Source organism: Plectropomus leopardus, chromosome 7 (assembly GCF_026936395.1).
Source record: "Plectropomus leopardus strain MGB_pleo_1.0 chromosome 7, ASM2693639v1, whole genome shotgun sequence".
NCBI classification, from domain to species: domain Eukaryota; kingdom Metazoa; phylum Chordata; class Actinopteri; order Perciformes; family Serranidae; genus Plectropomus; species Plectropomus leopardus.
In genome coordinates, this window is record NC_142182.1 from 31,715,965 (window position 1) to 31,730,302 (window position 14,338).

At 38.0% G+C, this 14,338-nt stretch overlaps 1 protein-coding gene across 1 annotated transcript in view; it reads left to right on the forward strand.

The window, feature by feature from the left end:
- LOC148189231 (uncharacterized) overlaps nucleotides 1-10,256 on the forward strand; it is a 31,890-nt gene extending 21,634 nt beyond the window's left edge. Inside the window, 20 exon segments of the mRNA XM_088080507.1 lie at nucleotides 219-4,481; nucleotides 4,612-4,778; nucleotides 4,870-5,044; nucleotides 5,149-5,396; nucleotides 5,570-5,753; nucleotides 5,845-6,055; nucleotides 6,163-6,338; nucleotides 6,926-6,995; nucleotides 7,756-7,856; nucleotides 8,018-8,049; nucleotides 8,137-8,266; nucleotides 8,269-8,313; nucleotides 8,417-8,521; nucleotides 8,611-8,651; nucleotides 8,794-8,916; nucleotides 9,035-9,136; nucleotides 9,290-9,418; nucleotides 9,523-9,562; nucleotides 9,642-9,765; nucleotides 9,902-10,256. Of these exon segments, the coding sequence (XP_087936633.1) occupies nucleotides 219-4,481; nucleotides 4,612-4,778; nucleotides 4,870-5,044; nucleotides 5,149-5,396; nucleotides 5,570-5,753; nucleotides 5,845-6,055; nucleotides 6,163-6,338; nucleotides 6,926-6,995; nucleotides 7,756-7,856; nucleotides 8,018-8,049; nucleotides 8,137-8,266; nucleotides 8,269-8,313; nucleotides 8,417-8,521; nucleotides 8,611-8,651; nucleotides 8,794-8,916; nucleotides 9,035-9,136; nucleotides 9,290-9,418; nucleotides 9,523-9,562; nucleotides 9,642-9,765; nucleotides 9,902-10,112 (6,677 nt within the window). The 3' untranslated portion in view covers nucleotides 10,113-10,256.
- The last annotated feature ends 4,082 nt before the right edge of the window (nucleotides 10,257-14,338 follow it).

A 14,338-nucleotide genomic window follows, 5' to 3' on the forward strand; every position in this document is an offset into this window, starting at 1 on the left:
GAACATAATGAAGCACAATAAAACAATATGTAAAGACCCCTGGTACCTTGAGTGTAGAGCAGCAGATTATCCTGACAAAGACTTCAATGACTTTGTGAGTCAAACTGGCCAAATTGTTGCTTGTGAACTGGAATTTGGTTTAATATGTAAAAAAGAAAACCAGTTAAGACCTCCAAGAAAGTGCTTCAACTATGAGATCAGAGTATGTTGCGAAGAAGTTATATGTCAAACCACAACTACACCCACTACTACAACTGAAACACCAACCACAACAACTACACTCACAACTACAACTGAAACACCAACCACAACTACTCCCACAGCTACAACTGAAACACCAACTACAACCACAACTACAACTGAGACACCAACCACAACTACAACAGCAACTTCAACTGAAACACCAACAACTACACCCACAACTACAACTGAGACACCAACTACAACTGAAACACCAGTCACAACTACACCCACGACTACAACCAAAACACCAACTACAACTGAAACACCACCAACAACCACATCCACTACTATAACTGAAACACTAACTACAACTACACCCACGACTACAACTGAAACACCAACTACAACCACTACCAGAACTGAAACACCAACTACAACCACTACAACTGAAACACCAACCACAACTACACCTACAACAACAACTAAAACACCAATCACAACCATGACCACAACTGAAACATCAACAACTACAACCACTACATATGAAACACCAACCACAACTACACCTACAACAACAACTAAAACACCAATCACAACCATGACCACAACTGAAACACCAACAACTACAACCACTACAATTGAGACACCAACCACAGCTACACCTACGACGACACCCACTACTACAACTGAAACACCGACCACAGCTACACCTACGACGACACCCACTACTACAACTGAAACACCGACCACAACTTCAACAGCTGGATCCACTACACCTTGTACTCGAAGGTGTGAGTGGACAGAGTGGTTTGATGTACATGACCCACGAGTGGACCAAAGTGACTGGGAAACATATGAGAACATAATGAAGCACAATAAAACAATATGTAAAGACCCCTGGTACCTTGAGTGTAGAGCAGCAGATTATCCTGACAAAGACTTCAATGACTTTGTGAGTCAAACTGGCCAAATTGTTGCTTGTGAACTGGAATTTGGTTTAATATGTAAAAAAGAAAACCAGTTAAGACCTCCACGAAAGTGTTTCAACTATGAGATCAGAGTATGTTGCGAAGAAGTGATATGTCAAACCACAACAACCCCCACAACTACACCCACTACGACAACTGAAACACCAACTACAACTGAAACACCAGTCACAACTACACCCACGACTACAACCAAAACACCAGCTACAACTGAAACACCAACTACAACTACAATTGAAACACCAACAACTACACCCACTACTACAACTGAAACACCAACAACAACAACTACAACTGAAATACCAAATACAACTACACCCACTACTACAACTGAAACACAAACCACAACTACAATCACTACCACAACTGAAACACCAACTACAACCACTACAAATGAAACACCAACCACAACTCCAACAGCTGGATCCACTACACCTTGTATTCGAAGGTGTGAGTGGACAGAGTGGTTTGATGTACATGACCCACGAGTGGACCAAAGTGACTGGGAAACATATGAGAACATAATGAAGCACAATAAAACAATATGTAAAGACCCCTGGTACCTTGAGTGTAGAGCAGCAGATTATCCTGACAAAGACTTCAATGACTTTGTGAGTCAAACTGGCCAAATTGTTGCTTGTGAACTGGAATTTGGTTTAATATGTAAAAAAGAAAACCAGTTAAGACCTCCACGAAAGTGCTTCAACTATGAGATCAGAGTATGTTGCGAAGAAGTGATATGTCAAACCACAACAACCCCCACAACTACACCCACTACTACAACTGAAACACCAACCAAAACAACTACACTCACGACTACAACTGAAACACCAACCACAACTACATCTGAAACACCAACTACAACCACAACTACAACTGAGACACCAACCACAGCTGAAACACCAACAACAACTACACCCGCGACTACAACTGAGACACCAACTACAACCACATCCACTACTACAACTGAAACACCAACTACAACCACTACCACTGAAACACCAACCACAACTACACCCACCACTACAACTGAAACACCAACAACAACCACATCCACTACTACAACTGAAACACCAACCACAACCACATCCACTACTACAACTGAAACACCAACTACAACTACACCCACTACTACAACTGAAACACCAACTACAACCACTACCACAACTGAAACACCAACTACAACCACCACAACTGAAACACTAACCACAACTACACTTACAACAACAACTAAAACACCAATCACAACCATGACCACAACTGAAACACCAACAACTACAACCACTACAATTGAAACACCAACCACAACTACACCTACAACGACACCCACTACTACAACTGAAACACTGACCACAACTCCAACAGCTGGATCCACTACACCTTGTACTCGAAGGTGTGAGTGGACAGAGTGGTTTGATGTACATGACCCACGAGTGGACCAAAGTGACTGGGAAACATATGAGAACATAACAAAGCACAATAAAACAATATGTAAAGACCCCTGGTACCTTGAGTGTAGAGCAGCAGATTATCCTGACAAAGACTTCAATGACTTTGTGAGTCAAACTGGCCAAATTGTTGCTTGTGAACTGGAATTTGGTTTAATATGTAAAAAAGAAAACCAGTTAAGACCTCCACGAAAGTGTTTCAACTATGAGATCAGAGTATGTTGCGAAGAAGTGATATGTCAAACCACAACTACACCCACAACTACACCCACTACTACAACTAAAACACCAACCACAACTACTCCCACAGCTACAACTGAAACAACAATTACAACCACAACTACAACTGATACACCAACCACAACTACAACAGCAACTTCAACTGAAACACCAACAACTACACCCACAACTACAACTGAGACACCAACTACAACTGAAACACCAGTCACAACGACTCCCATGACTACAACCAAAACACCAGCTACAACTGAAACACCAACTACAACTACAACTGAAACACCAACAACTACACCCACTATTACAACTGAAACACCAACAACAACCACAACTACAACTGAAATACAAACTACAACTACACCCACGACTACAACTGAAACACCAACCACAACTACAACCACTACCACAACTGAACCACCAACTACAACCACTACAATTGAAACACCAACCACAACTCCAACAGCTGGATCCACTACACCTTGTATTCGAAGGTGTGAGTGGACACAGTGGTTTGATGTACATGACCCACGAGTGGACCAAAGTGACTGGGAAACATATGAGAACATAACGAAGCACAATAAAACAATATGTAAAGACCCCTGGTACCTTGAGTGTAGAGCAGCAGATTATCCTGACAAAGACTTCAATGACTTTGTGAGTCAAACTGGCCAAATTGTTGCTTGTGAACTGGAATTTGGTTTAATATGTAAAAAAGAAAACCAGTTAAGACCTCCACGAAAGTGTTTCAACTATGAGATCAGAGTATGTTGTGAGGAAGTGATATGTCAAACCACAACTACACCCACTACTACAACTGAAACACCAACCACAACAACTACACCCACTACTACAACTGAAACACCAACTACAACCACAACTACAACTGAGACACCAACCACAACTACAACCGCCACTTCAACTGGAACATCAACAACTACACCTATGACTACAACTGAAACACCAACTACAACTGAAATACCAACCACAACTACATCCACGACTACAACTGAAACACCAACAACAACCACATCCACTACTACAACTAAAACACCTACAACAACTACAACTGAAACACCAACCACAACTACAACCGCCACTTCAACTGAAACACCAACAACAACTACACCCACTACTACAACTGAAACACCAACAACCATATCCACTACTACAACTAAAACACCTACCACAACTACAACTGAAACACCTACCACAACCACAACTACAACTACACCTACTACAACAACTGAAACACCAACCACAACTACAACCACTACCACAACTGAAAAACCAACTACAACCACTACAACTGAAACACCAACCACAACTACACCTACAACATCTGAAACACTAATCACAACCACAACTGAAACACCAACAACTACAACCACTAATACAGTTGAAACACCAACCACAACTACACCTACGACGACACCCACTACTACAACTGAGACACAAACTACAACCACAACTACAACTGAAACACCAAACACAACAACCACACCTATGACTACAACTAAAACACCAACAACAACTACAACCCTATCAATGGCAACCCCTACTACGACAACTGAAGAGCCAACCACTACCCCCTGTGTCTGCATTGTTGATGGACATCAATATAAGCCAGGTAAGAAAAGACACAACAATTATCTCTTTGACAGTGATGAGCTTTGAGTCCTCTTTTTTTTTTTTACTTTTAATTCACAAATATATAACAACATTTACATAATAAATACATCTTTTTTTCTCACCTTTAGAGGAGACAATATTCCACATGAAACCAATTGGATCAGGTGTATGTCTCACAATGATGTGCTCTTATATTTGTGAGCTTCAAAACAAGACTGCACCTTGCCCGACCACGACTACGACCATGCCTACAACCACACCCAAACCTCCTATATGTCCCGATTGGGCTGTAGAAGTATGTATTTAGCACATTAAAATATGTACTTGCATTAATTGCAAAATATATCAAAAAACTGATTTTCCTCCCTTTTTTTTCTTCTCATCAGCAAAATGAGACATTCATAATCTGCAACTGCACCATGGCCAAATGCATAGAGAACAACACAGTTGTAATAGTTCCATATGAATGTCCACCACTCAAGAACATCACTTGTGCTAATGGGCTGCAGCCAGTTCTTGTGTCGGATAAGTACAACTGCTGCAAGCATTACGCTTGTGACTGTAAGCCATTTTGTGGTTAAAAAGATGTTTGATGTGTTTATGGATTGCTGTGTTTTTCTTTGAAATACATACATGGTTTTAATGTTATTTATATTTCTCTTCAGGTGTATGTGAAGGCTGGGGAGATCCTCATTACATCACATTTGATGGACTCTACTACAGTTATCAAGGAAACTGTACTTATATTTTGATGGAAGAGATTCAACCAAGACGTCATTTGAGCATTTATATCGACAATGTCTTTTGTGATCCCCGTGAGCCTGTTTCTTGTCCCCGATCAATAATTATATTATATAATTCAGAAGTTATCACACTCATCAATCACAACCTTCTTGGAGCTGTCAAGTTGGAGGTAAAACAATATATGGTCACATGGAAGTTTTATTATAAGTTCTGAAAAAGTCATCATACTCACCTTCAGAAGATTACAATCAATGTAGATGGGATCACAATGACGGATCCTTTTATCATAGAGTGATATATTTTTTCATGTCATATGTTGTATTAACTTATTTTCCCCTTTAGGCACTGAAAAACGGACAACGTCTGAAACTACCTTATTCACAAAACAATGTTAAGGTTTTGGATTCTGGCATGAACTTGGTTTTTGAGATCCCTAGTCTTGGCGTGGTCATTACATTTGGAATAACTGGCTTTAGGGTTTTCCTTCCGAATCAAAACTTTGGCAGTAACACACAGGGTCATTGTGGTAAGAGCATATCTTTCTCCAGTAGCCAATTGGTAAATGATTTGTTTGAGGTGAGAATGTAATATTAATTGTATGTTTACTCCGTTGTTAGGAACCTGCACTAACAACCGAGATGATGACTGCATGTTGCCTGGAGGCCGGCTGGTGAAGAGCTGTGCGGTGATGGCCGACTATTGGCCAGCTAGACACATTTACCAGCCCAAGTGCCACATGCCATCTGTGCTGCCCACCGATGTACCTGAACCTCCACCAACCTTAACTCCATGCAAGCCAGACTCCATATGTCACCTGCTTAGGAGCAGGTAGACACAATAAGTAGTCTATAAGTTTGATACATTGCAGTTAAAACAATTTAACTTTTCATAATTTGATTTTCATTTTCTTTTTTTTGTGTGTTTTACTTTCACAGTCTCTTTGCAGCGTGCCATCCCTTTGTCTCTCCTGAAAATTTCTACCAAGGTTGTGTTTTTGATAGCTGCCATGTTTCCAACCCGGCAGTTGAGTGCACAAGTTTGCAGACTTATGCGGCTGCTTGTGCCCAGGCTGGAGTTTGTCTGCACTGGAGGAACCACACAACACAGTGTGGTAAGTAAGCCCTCGTTATTTTTACTGTAAATGCTGTAAATGGGATCAGTGAAATCAAGAGGGGCAGCTCATTGATTTTACTTTTTTTTGCATCTACTGCAGCAAGTTAGAAAGCAATACTCATAACCTGTTTATAAAAAGCCTTGAAATGATTTGTAATGTTAAATCTGTAGTTAAGTTAACCACCTGCATCTGTGAGTTAAAGTTCACAAGGATTGACTAAAATCATTAAATTATGTAAAATTGTTTAAGTCAGTCACATGGTAAAAGTGCTAAATAAGCTGGTTATATTGTTTACTTTGTTTTTCATTGATACATTTTTGATGTAAAAGTGGTTTATTTGTGCTTTACAAGGTGATCTTAATATAAGATCCTGTTCCTGATTTATTATTTTTGTCTCGGTCCTCATACCTGAGGATTTGCTGCGAAAACGTCACTGAAGTATTTTATTATCAGTCTCCTTATTTCAGGGAGGCAACACTAGTACACACTGAGCAGGCTGCTGCAAATCTTTTTTATATATAGTCGGAAGGCAGTGTGTATTTTAAAAACAACCAATTAAATTATTTTTTTTTTTTCACCAACAGAAAGTGACTGCCTATCTAACAAAGTGTACAAGCCATGTGGTCCTGCTGAACAGCCAACCTGTGAAGACAAGTAAGTTTAACCCTTTGAAACCGGAACAAATTTGTTCGATTTCTCTCAAAAACATGGGGAGAAGGCAACACCAACTTAACAAGACATGGCTCAAAAATTTTGCAAAAAAATAAGGCAGAAAGATACGAAAAAATTACCTAAAAATAAGCACATAAATAAATAAATAACCACAATAAAATAATATTAGAACTGAAAAACACACACACACACACACAAATATATATATATATATATATATATATATATATATATATATATATATATATATATATATATATTTATAATCTATCAGATTTTAAATCTAAAACTGTTATGGTTTTATTAAAATTTTCTGGTCATTTGTCCCTTTTTTGAAAAAATGTAGATAATCCTCCCCTTTTTTTGAAACAATTTTTTTAGATAATTTTCTTGTCACGTTATAATGATTTCTTGCAATTTTTGGGACATCTCTTGCCAAGTTGGTTTTAAAATAATTCAAACCAATTTGCTTAGGTTCAAAGCTCAAAATGCTTGTGAAAGGTGTTTGAACACAGCACAACAGATCTGACAATAAATTTAAAAAATAAAGTTTAATTTTACAGTTCATTTTGCACATTTCCTGAAGCAAAGATAACAGTGAATAGTGGCAAAAAACGTGAAAAAACTGAACAGCATAGTGGCAATAAGTGGAGTAGAGTAAAATGTATTATATTAACTATGTTTAAGAGATCTGAAAGAAATAATGCAAACTATGTGCTCTCTCGATGATTCAACATTACAGTCCAAATGAACCAACCATGAACTTCACCACTGAGGGCTGCTTTTGTCCAGATGGAATGAAACTCTTCAACAAAGAGTCTGGCATATGTGTTGATAAGTGTGGTAAGTGTGGGATGTATTCTTAAGACTTATCATTGACTAATATATATATATATATATATATATATATATATATATATATATATATATATATACATGTGTGTGTGTGTGTGTGTGTGTGTGTATAACATATCAATCATGAAGTGCTCATTTTTTTTTAACAGGATGTCTTGATCCTGAGGGCAATCCTCGTGAGGTGAGTCTTCAGTTCATGTTCAGCTAAAATCCTAATCTGTGTTTTCTGAAAGGAGACAATAAATCACAACTGTTTTTATTTTTTTAGTTTAATGAGAAGTTTGAGTACAAATGCCAAAACTGCATCTGTCTGGAAGCCACCAAGACTGTGACATGCCAGCCGAAGACGTGCCCAATACCGCCTATAATAAGCTGTACTGGTGATGGGTTCATCCTTGTCAGCAAGCGGATCCAGCAGACTCCTGCTGTTATACCTTTGTTTGCCGTAAGACATGCAGCATCAACGCACATTTGCTTTTTTGATTGCTTCACGTTGTTAACGATATTGATGGCTCTTAAAAATTGACTATCACCGTTTATCATCTCAGAATGTCACAGCAACATTTGTCCACCCATTGACAAGAAGTGCGGGGCAGGATATGAGTCAGAGGACCGTGTTCCTGAGGGAAAATGCTGTCCAGAACGCACATGCGGTGAGCTCATTTTTCACTTTGGTTTCATATTAAACCTAATGACAGTACTGACACTTTTACCTGATTTCCATCATCTTACCCTTTTCTAGTGGCCAAAAAAGTTTGTGTTCACAAAGAAATTGAATACTTGGTAAGTAAGAAATAGTATTCTGTAATAATTACATACATATATATATATCATGATTTGTTAATATACAATTCTTGTCATTTAACAATATCTGCTGCCCAAGTTGTGTATGGCTAAAAACACACATTTCTTTTTTGATTGCTAGCCTGGATCTCCAGTTCCTGGGCCTGAATGTCAGGAATGTTTCTGTACCCGGGAGGTGGATCCTGAAACTAGTCTATTTAAAATACGTTGTGATTTTGTGAAATGTGACGAAAACTGTGACCTGGTGAGAAAAATGACACCTGTTATACTCGCGATACAATTTGTTTTTCTCCGCAAATGTTTTCTGGGAAAGTTAACACATAAACATGACTTGTCAACTTCATTCCCCACATTTCTTTCAGGGATATGAATATCAGGAAGAGACTGATTCAGATGCATGTTGTGGGAAGTGTGTACAGACTCACTGTGTTGCCAGTGTTAATGGAACCAACAAGCTCTTGAAGGTAAACTGAATCATCTCTGTTGGCTGTGATTCTACATGATAATAGTTAATAGCAGAAAGAACCTCATGATTTCAACACATCTGTGTGTGTGTGTGTGTGTGTGTGTGTGTGTGTGTGTGTGTGTGTGTGTACATCCATGTCACCACTCTCCAGCCTGGAGATACCTGGGCACCACCTGAGAATAAGTGTCTGCATTACACCTGCATTAAGATCGGAAACACTTTAACAACATTCAATTCTCACATTGTCTGCCCGCCGTTCAACCCCAAAAACTGCCAACCTGTAAGTATCATTTTTGACTCCCAGCAGATGAATCTGGACTGTGTGTGTCTTTGAGAACATTTGTTAGAACAAACTATGTTGATATTGTGAATTTTCCTCCTTAGGGCACTATTCAGACATCAGCAGATGGCTGCTGTAAAATTTGTGAGTATACCATTTACTTTACTTTTTGGCAGAAGGCATTTAAATGAAAACAAACTAACTGTGCGTCTGTTCTGAAAAGGTATTGAGAAGGAGAACGGCTGCAAGTTAGTCTCCATGAAAACACGCATCGCACACAATGGCTGCCAGTCTTACAACGAGGTGGATGTGCCATATTGTGAAGGATCCTGCAACACTTACACCATGTAAGGGTGATATTATGCCTATTTCTCATCTCTCTGAATACTCACAAACCATGAGGATGAGGAAATTGAAAGTTATCTAGATGCAGTTTGTGCAGATTTTGAGTTTATTAATCAGTCCTGCTTCTACTTTCTTCAGGTACTCTGCAGCAGCAGCTGCTATGGAGCATTCCTGCACCTGCTGTAGGGAGACACGCTCCAGCCGTCGCACCATTGACCTGCACTGCCTGAATGGAGATGTGGTTGCCTTCTCGTACATCCACGTGGAGCAATGTGGCTGCGGCAAAACAGCCTGCACCAAACCTGCTGCACCACCTGCTCGCAGCAGGCGAAGCTCCAAACGGGGTTGATATAAACACCTGTCATCACAGTCATGGATGCAGGACGTATACGTTTCTGTCAATATTGTCTTAACAATCATTACATCTCTTACCAAGGAATTGCCTTTGTAGAGAGAATATTTACCAATTGATCAATTAAAATCATGCAACTCAGTTTGTCTTATCTCTTCTATTGTCTTGTTTGCTAAAAAACAACTTTTTTGTTTTGGTGTTATTGATACGTGTTTGATGTTATTTATACGCACAAAAATAACAGTTGTAATTATTTAAAAAAGCATTTATTATAAATTCACGCAAACCCAAAAGTTAAATCTTATGTGTTCCTTCAAAATAAAAGTATACTATCATTTTGTATCAAATTAAGCATGTTTGGCAAAATGAACAATGCAACTGAATCCAACAGGATGAAGCGTCATGACTAGTTTGGTAAAGAGGATACGGTGAATATAGGTACAGACATGAGAGTGCTGTCCAAGGTGCTAAAGATGGAGAGAGATGGTTATCCTCTTGCATCGACAATACAGCCCTCGCTCTCTGTGCACATTACATTGTTTATTTGTGTAGATATAGATTTGTGAGTAATTGGCCTTTAATAGCAAAATGATTTTGTGGGGACGAGGTCTGCTCTTTGAGGGAGCTCTCAATGAATCCCAGCAGTAAAGAAGATTCTGCCAGAGACCTAATAGACAGATACATTATCATTTAAATTTAGCTGTGAGCAGTGAAAAATGTTGTGATGCTTTTTTAAAGTGTTTTCTCTTCAGTGGATTTTATGTTTAAAAAAACCCCAACATATTCCAAACTAATGTTAGCCTATAGATATTTTGTATTTTTTTTTTGTTTTTGTTTATTTACTTTTGGCTCAAGAGCATTTCACATGGTATGGAGTACAAACATTAAATACAAAAATAACAAGGGTATACGGCATGCACAAAATACAGCTAATGGCAGGACATTCTTCAAAAAAAGCACCTAGTTTACAGATAACTTTTGGCTTATCTAATTGTAAAAACCAGGGGCTCCATGGATCTATGAAAAGTCTTGAAGGGCACTGAATTCATTATTCTAAAAATACTGCCTTATATGTTTTTTGGGGGGGGTCAGTGTAGGTTATTGCAAAATTGGTCTTAAATTTGATTCTGAGGGGAATTATGGATGTTTTAAATTGAAATTGCTTTAAGCAGGGGGAATCCTGTTACCTACAAAATTAACTTAAAATAGATTGAATAGATTGGTAGTTTAAATAATACTTTGGCAAATGCCTTTCACTTAAATTCATTAATCTTATATTCTGAAATTCAAATACAATATTATACTCATCTCTTATCTCCTACACAATCATTATTACAGTGGTTGCAGATCCTCTGGTTTCTATCCAGCCTTTTATATCTTTTATATCTTCTAGTGACTTTAGGAAATCTGCTGTTGTTTACCCACAAATTACAAAGAGCCAGCCTGTACTTTTGGTTTTCATGTGACAGATACTTTTCCAGTTTAAACACGTGTTTAAATTCTTCATATGTATGACATGATGTTGTACTTCTGAGCTCACTTTCCATTTTTGAATGGACTGATCTTATCAGCTTGCTCCATTTCTTCATGTCAACACAGTGAAAAACCAAACCCTTTTTATGGCTGCACCATCCCTTCAAACAGAAATATTTTAGATATGTTGTCGTTCACAATTTTATACATATTTTCACCTAAATTCAGGCTAAGGTATTTGCAGCAGGGGGTGTCACCCTGTCTGTCAGAACAACATTGAGGTCAGAGGTCAACGACAGCTTCCTGGAACCCAATCAATGCAGCCTTGCTGGAAGGAAAAGTTGATGAGTAATGTTTATTTTTAATGGATTATTCTAATAACCTAATGTAATGTTGTTTTTACAAAATGGTGGTCAGTGGCATTGTTGACTACAACCACAGTTTGTAAGTGTCATGTAATGTTAAGTTACTATTAAAATTCGGGATATTTTTTTCCAACTGTTAAGCTAAAGCTAATGTTAGCATGAGCACATTTGCATTAGCTAACGTTACATTCATAATGTTATACGTCCGTTATTTCACAAATTTTCCTACATTATAAATTACTTTCTTTCTGTATGTGATAAGAAAGAAAATTATGTGACACTGGAATCTTTTACAGCGGGCAGCATACAGGATATATCTCTGTGGTTCTGAAATTACATGAAATGATTAACGTTAGCTAAATAACCAACATTAGCTATCGTCATTCGGCTTTTATCTTTTTGAAAAAACTGATGCTCGTGTTAGTTTTGAGTCTACAATAAAATACACGAGAGGCATGTACAGACTATTTTAACGCAGAAGTTCAATATGCCAAAATGACAAAGAAATATTGAAGTTCGGCAGTGGGAGCTCATAAACTTGAAAAATGATAGAAACACATATGAATGACAGTGTCAGGGAATATTAGTGCTTGTGTGTATTTTTTATTTGTCTCGTGTACAGCAAAAAGAGATTTATGCATATTTATGTATGTGAAACATGATAAGGAAAGTACACTATTTTCTTTTTAGTGAATATTTATTTTTAATCTAATATTGTTAATTTCAGGATATTTTCCATTGTCCACATGATCCAGATTTGTGCTGGTGTTGCACATAGTTATGGCTGGGCAATATGTACATCAATATTATATTCATATCATGATATGAGACTAGATATCATCTTAGATTTTGAATATAATAACATCAAAAGTATTGTCTTTTCCTGGTTTTAAAGGCTGCATTTACAGTCAAGTATGATTTTCTGAAGTTGTTTTAGCTGTTCTGTTATCAAGCTTAATCTTTAAATTCACATTACGAGTGATAGTCCGGCAGGAGAAATAGATTTTGCGTCATTTTTGGTTTACCTTTTCTTCATGTGCTGTTTCTTGAGAGGGGAAGATAAGTATTTCTGTATACCTCAACAAGAGTTGTGCATTTTTCTCAATAAACCATAGCCTTTTAAGTCTAGCAGGAGAAATAGGTTCCTGTATACCTGACTGACATTTTTTTAAACCTGTTTTATTAGGACCCTAATGGTGTCAAGCCGAGAATTTTCCTTGTTGCTTAGGTCAACTCAGTGCCCATGGGGTTTGTTTGGCGACCATGGTGAATTGATGTCCACGTGTATGGCTAAACCTTGGTTTTCATAGCTTCTGAACCAGACAACATACAGAGAAAAAATGAACCCACTTTTTTATATAATTTTGACATTAGGAATCAAATGAAAAGGTCATTTACATAATACAACCACTCTTTATTGGTAAAAAAAAAAAATAAAAAATCCCAGCCAAATCACACATTTAAGGCCCATAACAATAAAACTGTTATTCTGTTTCGCAGTAATTGCAGTAGCCAAATGAAATAAGTTTATGCTCTCATATCAAATGCAAGGTTATTAAATGGATGAGGTTTATGTGCCAGGATGAGTCATTTCATTTTGGGGAGAAAGACCTCAGGTACCAATTGCACAAACCAATAGCACCTTATTACAACCTCAATCCCAAAAAGTTGTGATGCTGTGTTAACCTTAAAAAAATCCAAATGCGGTAATTTGTAAATCCATTTCAACCTATATTCAGTTAAATCCAGCATAGACAGGGCCATTCAAGTACCTGCACTTTCTTACTATGCAGCCACGTTGTTGGGGCATGTGCAGAATGGGGTTCATCGTCTTGCTGCAATAAGCGGGGGCGTCCCTGAAAAAGACCTTGTCTGGATGGCAACATATGTTACTCCTAAACCTGTATCTACCTGTCAGCATTTATGGCACCTTCACTGATGTGCAAGTTACCCATGAGGCCATGGGCAATAACAACCCCACATTTCATCACAGATGCTAACTTTTGAAATTTGAGCTGGTAACACTGTGGATTGTTCTGCTGCTCTTTGACCGCTTAGTCATTATATCCATGTAACTGATGGTTGTTTTTCAAAAATCTTAGGGAGGGAGTTGAAAAAATGTGATTGATGCCAATGCCATTATTAATCCTGCTTACTGCCATCTTTTCAGCATCAAAGAAACCTTTTTATTTTCTTTGATTCTGAACACAGTGTAGATAAAATGAGAGAATATTTGCACAGCATTTCTTTTCTTTTAGGTTTCCTTACATCTGCCTGGCCTGCCTGTTTGGCACTCATGTTATAATAACAGGATATGTACCCTTAGCAACAGGCGAGCTGCTCGCTTGGAAGCAATAGCACTGGTGCATACAGTGTCAAATACAC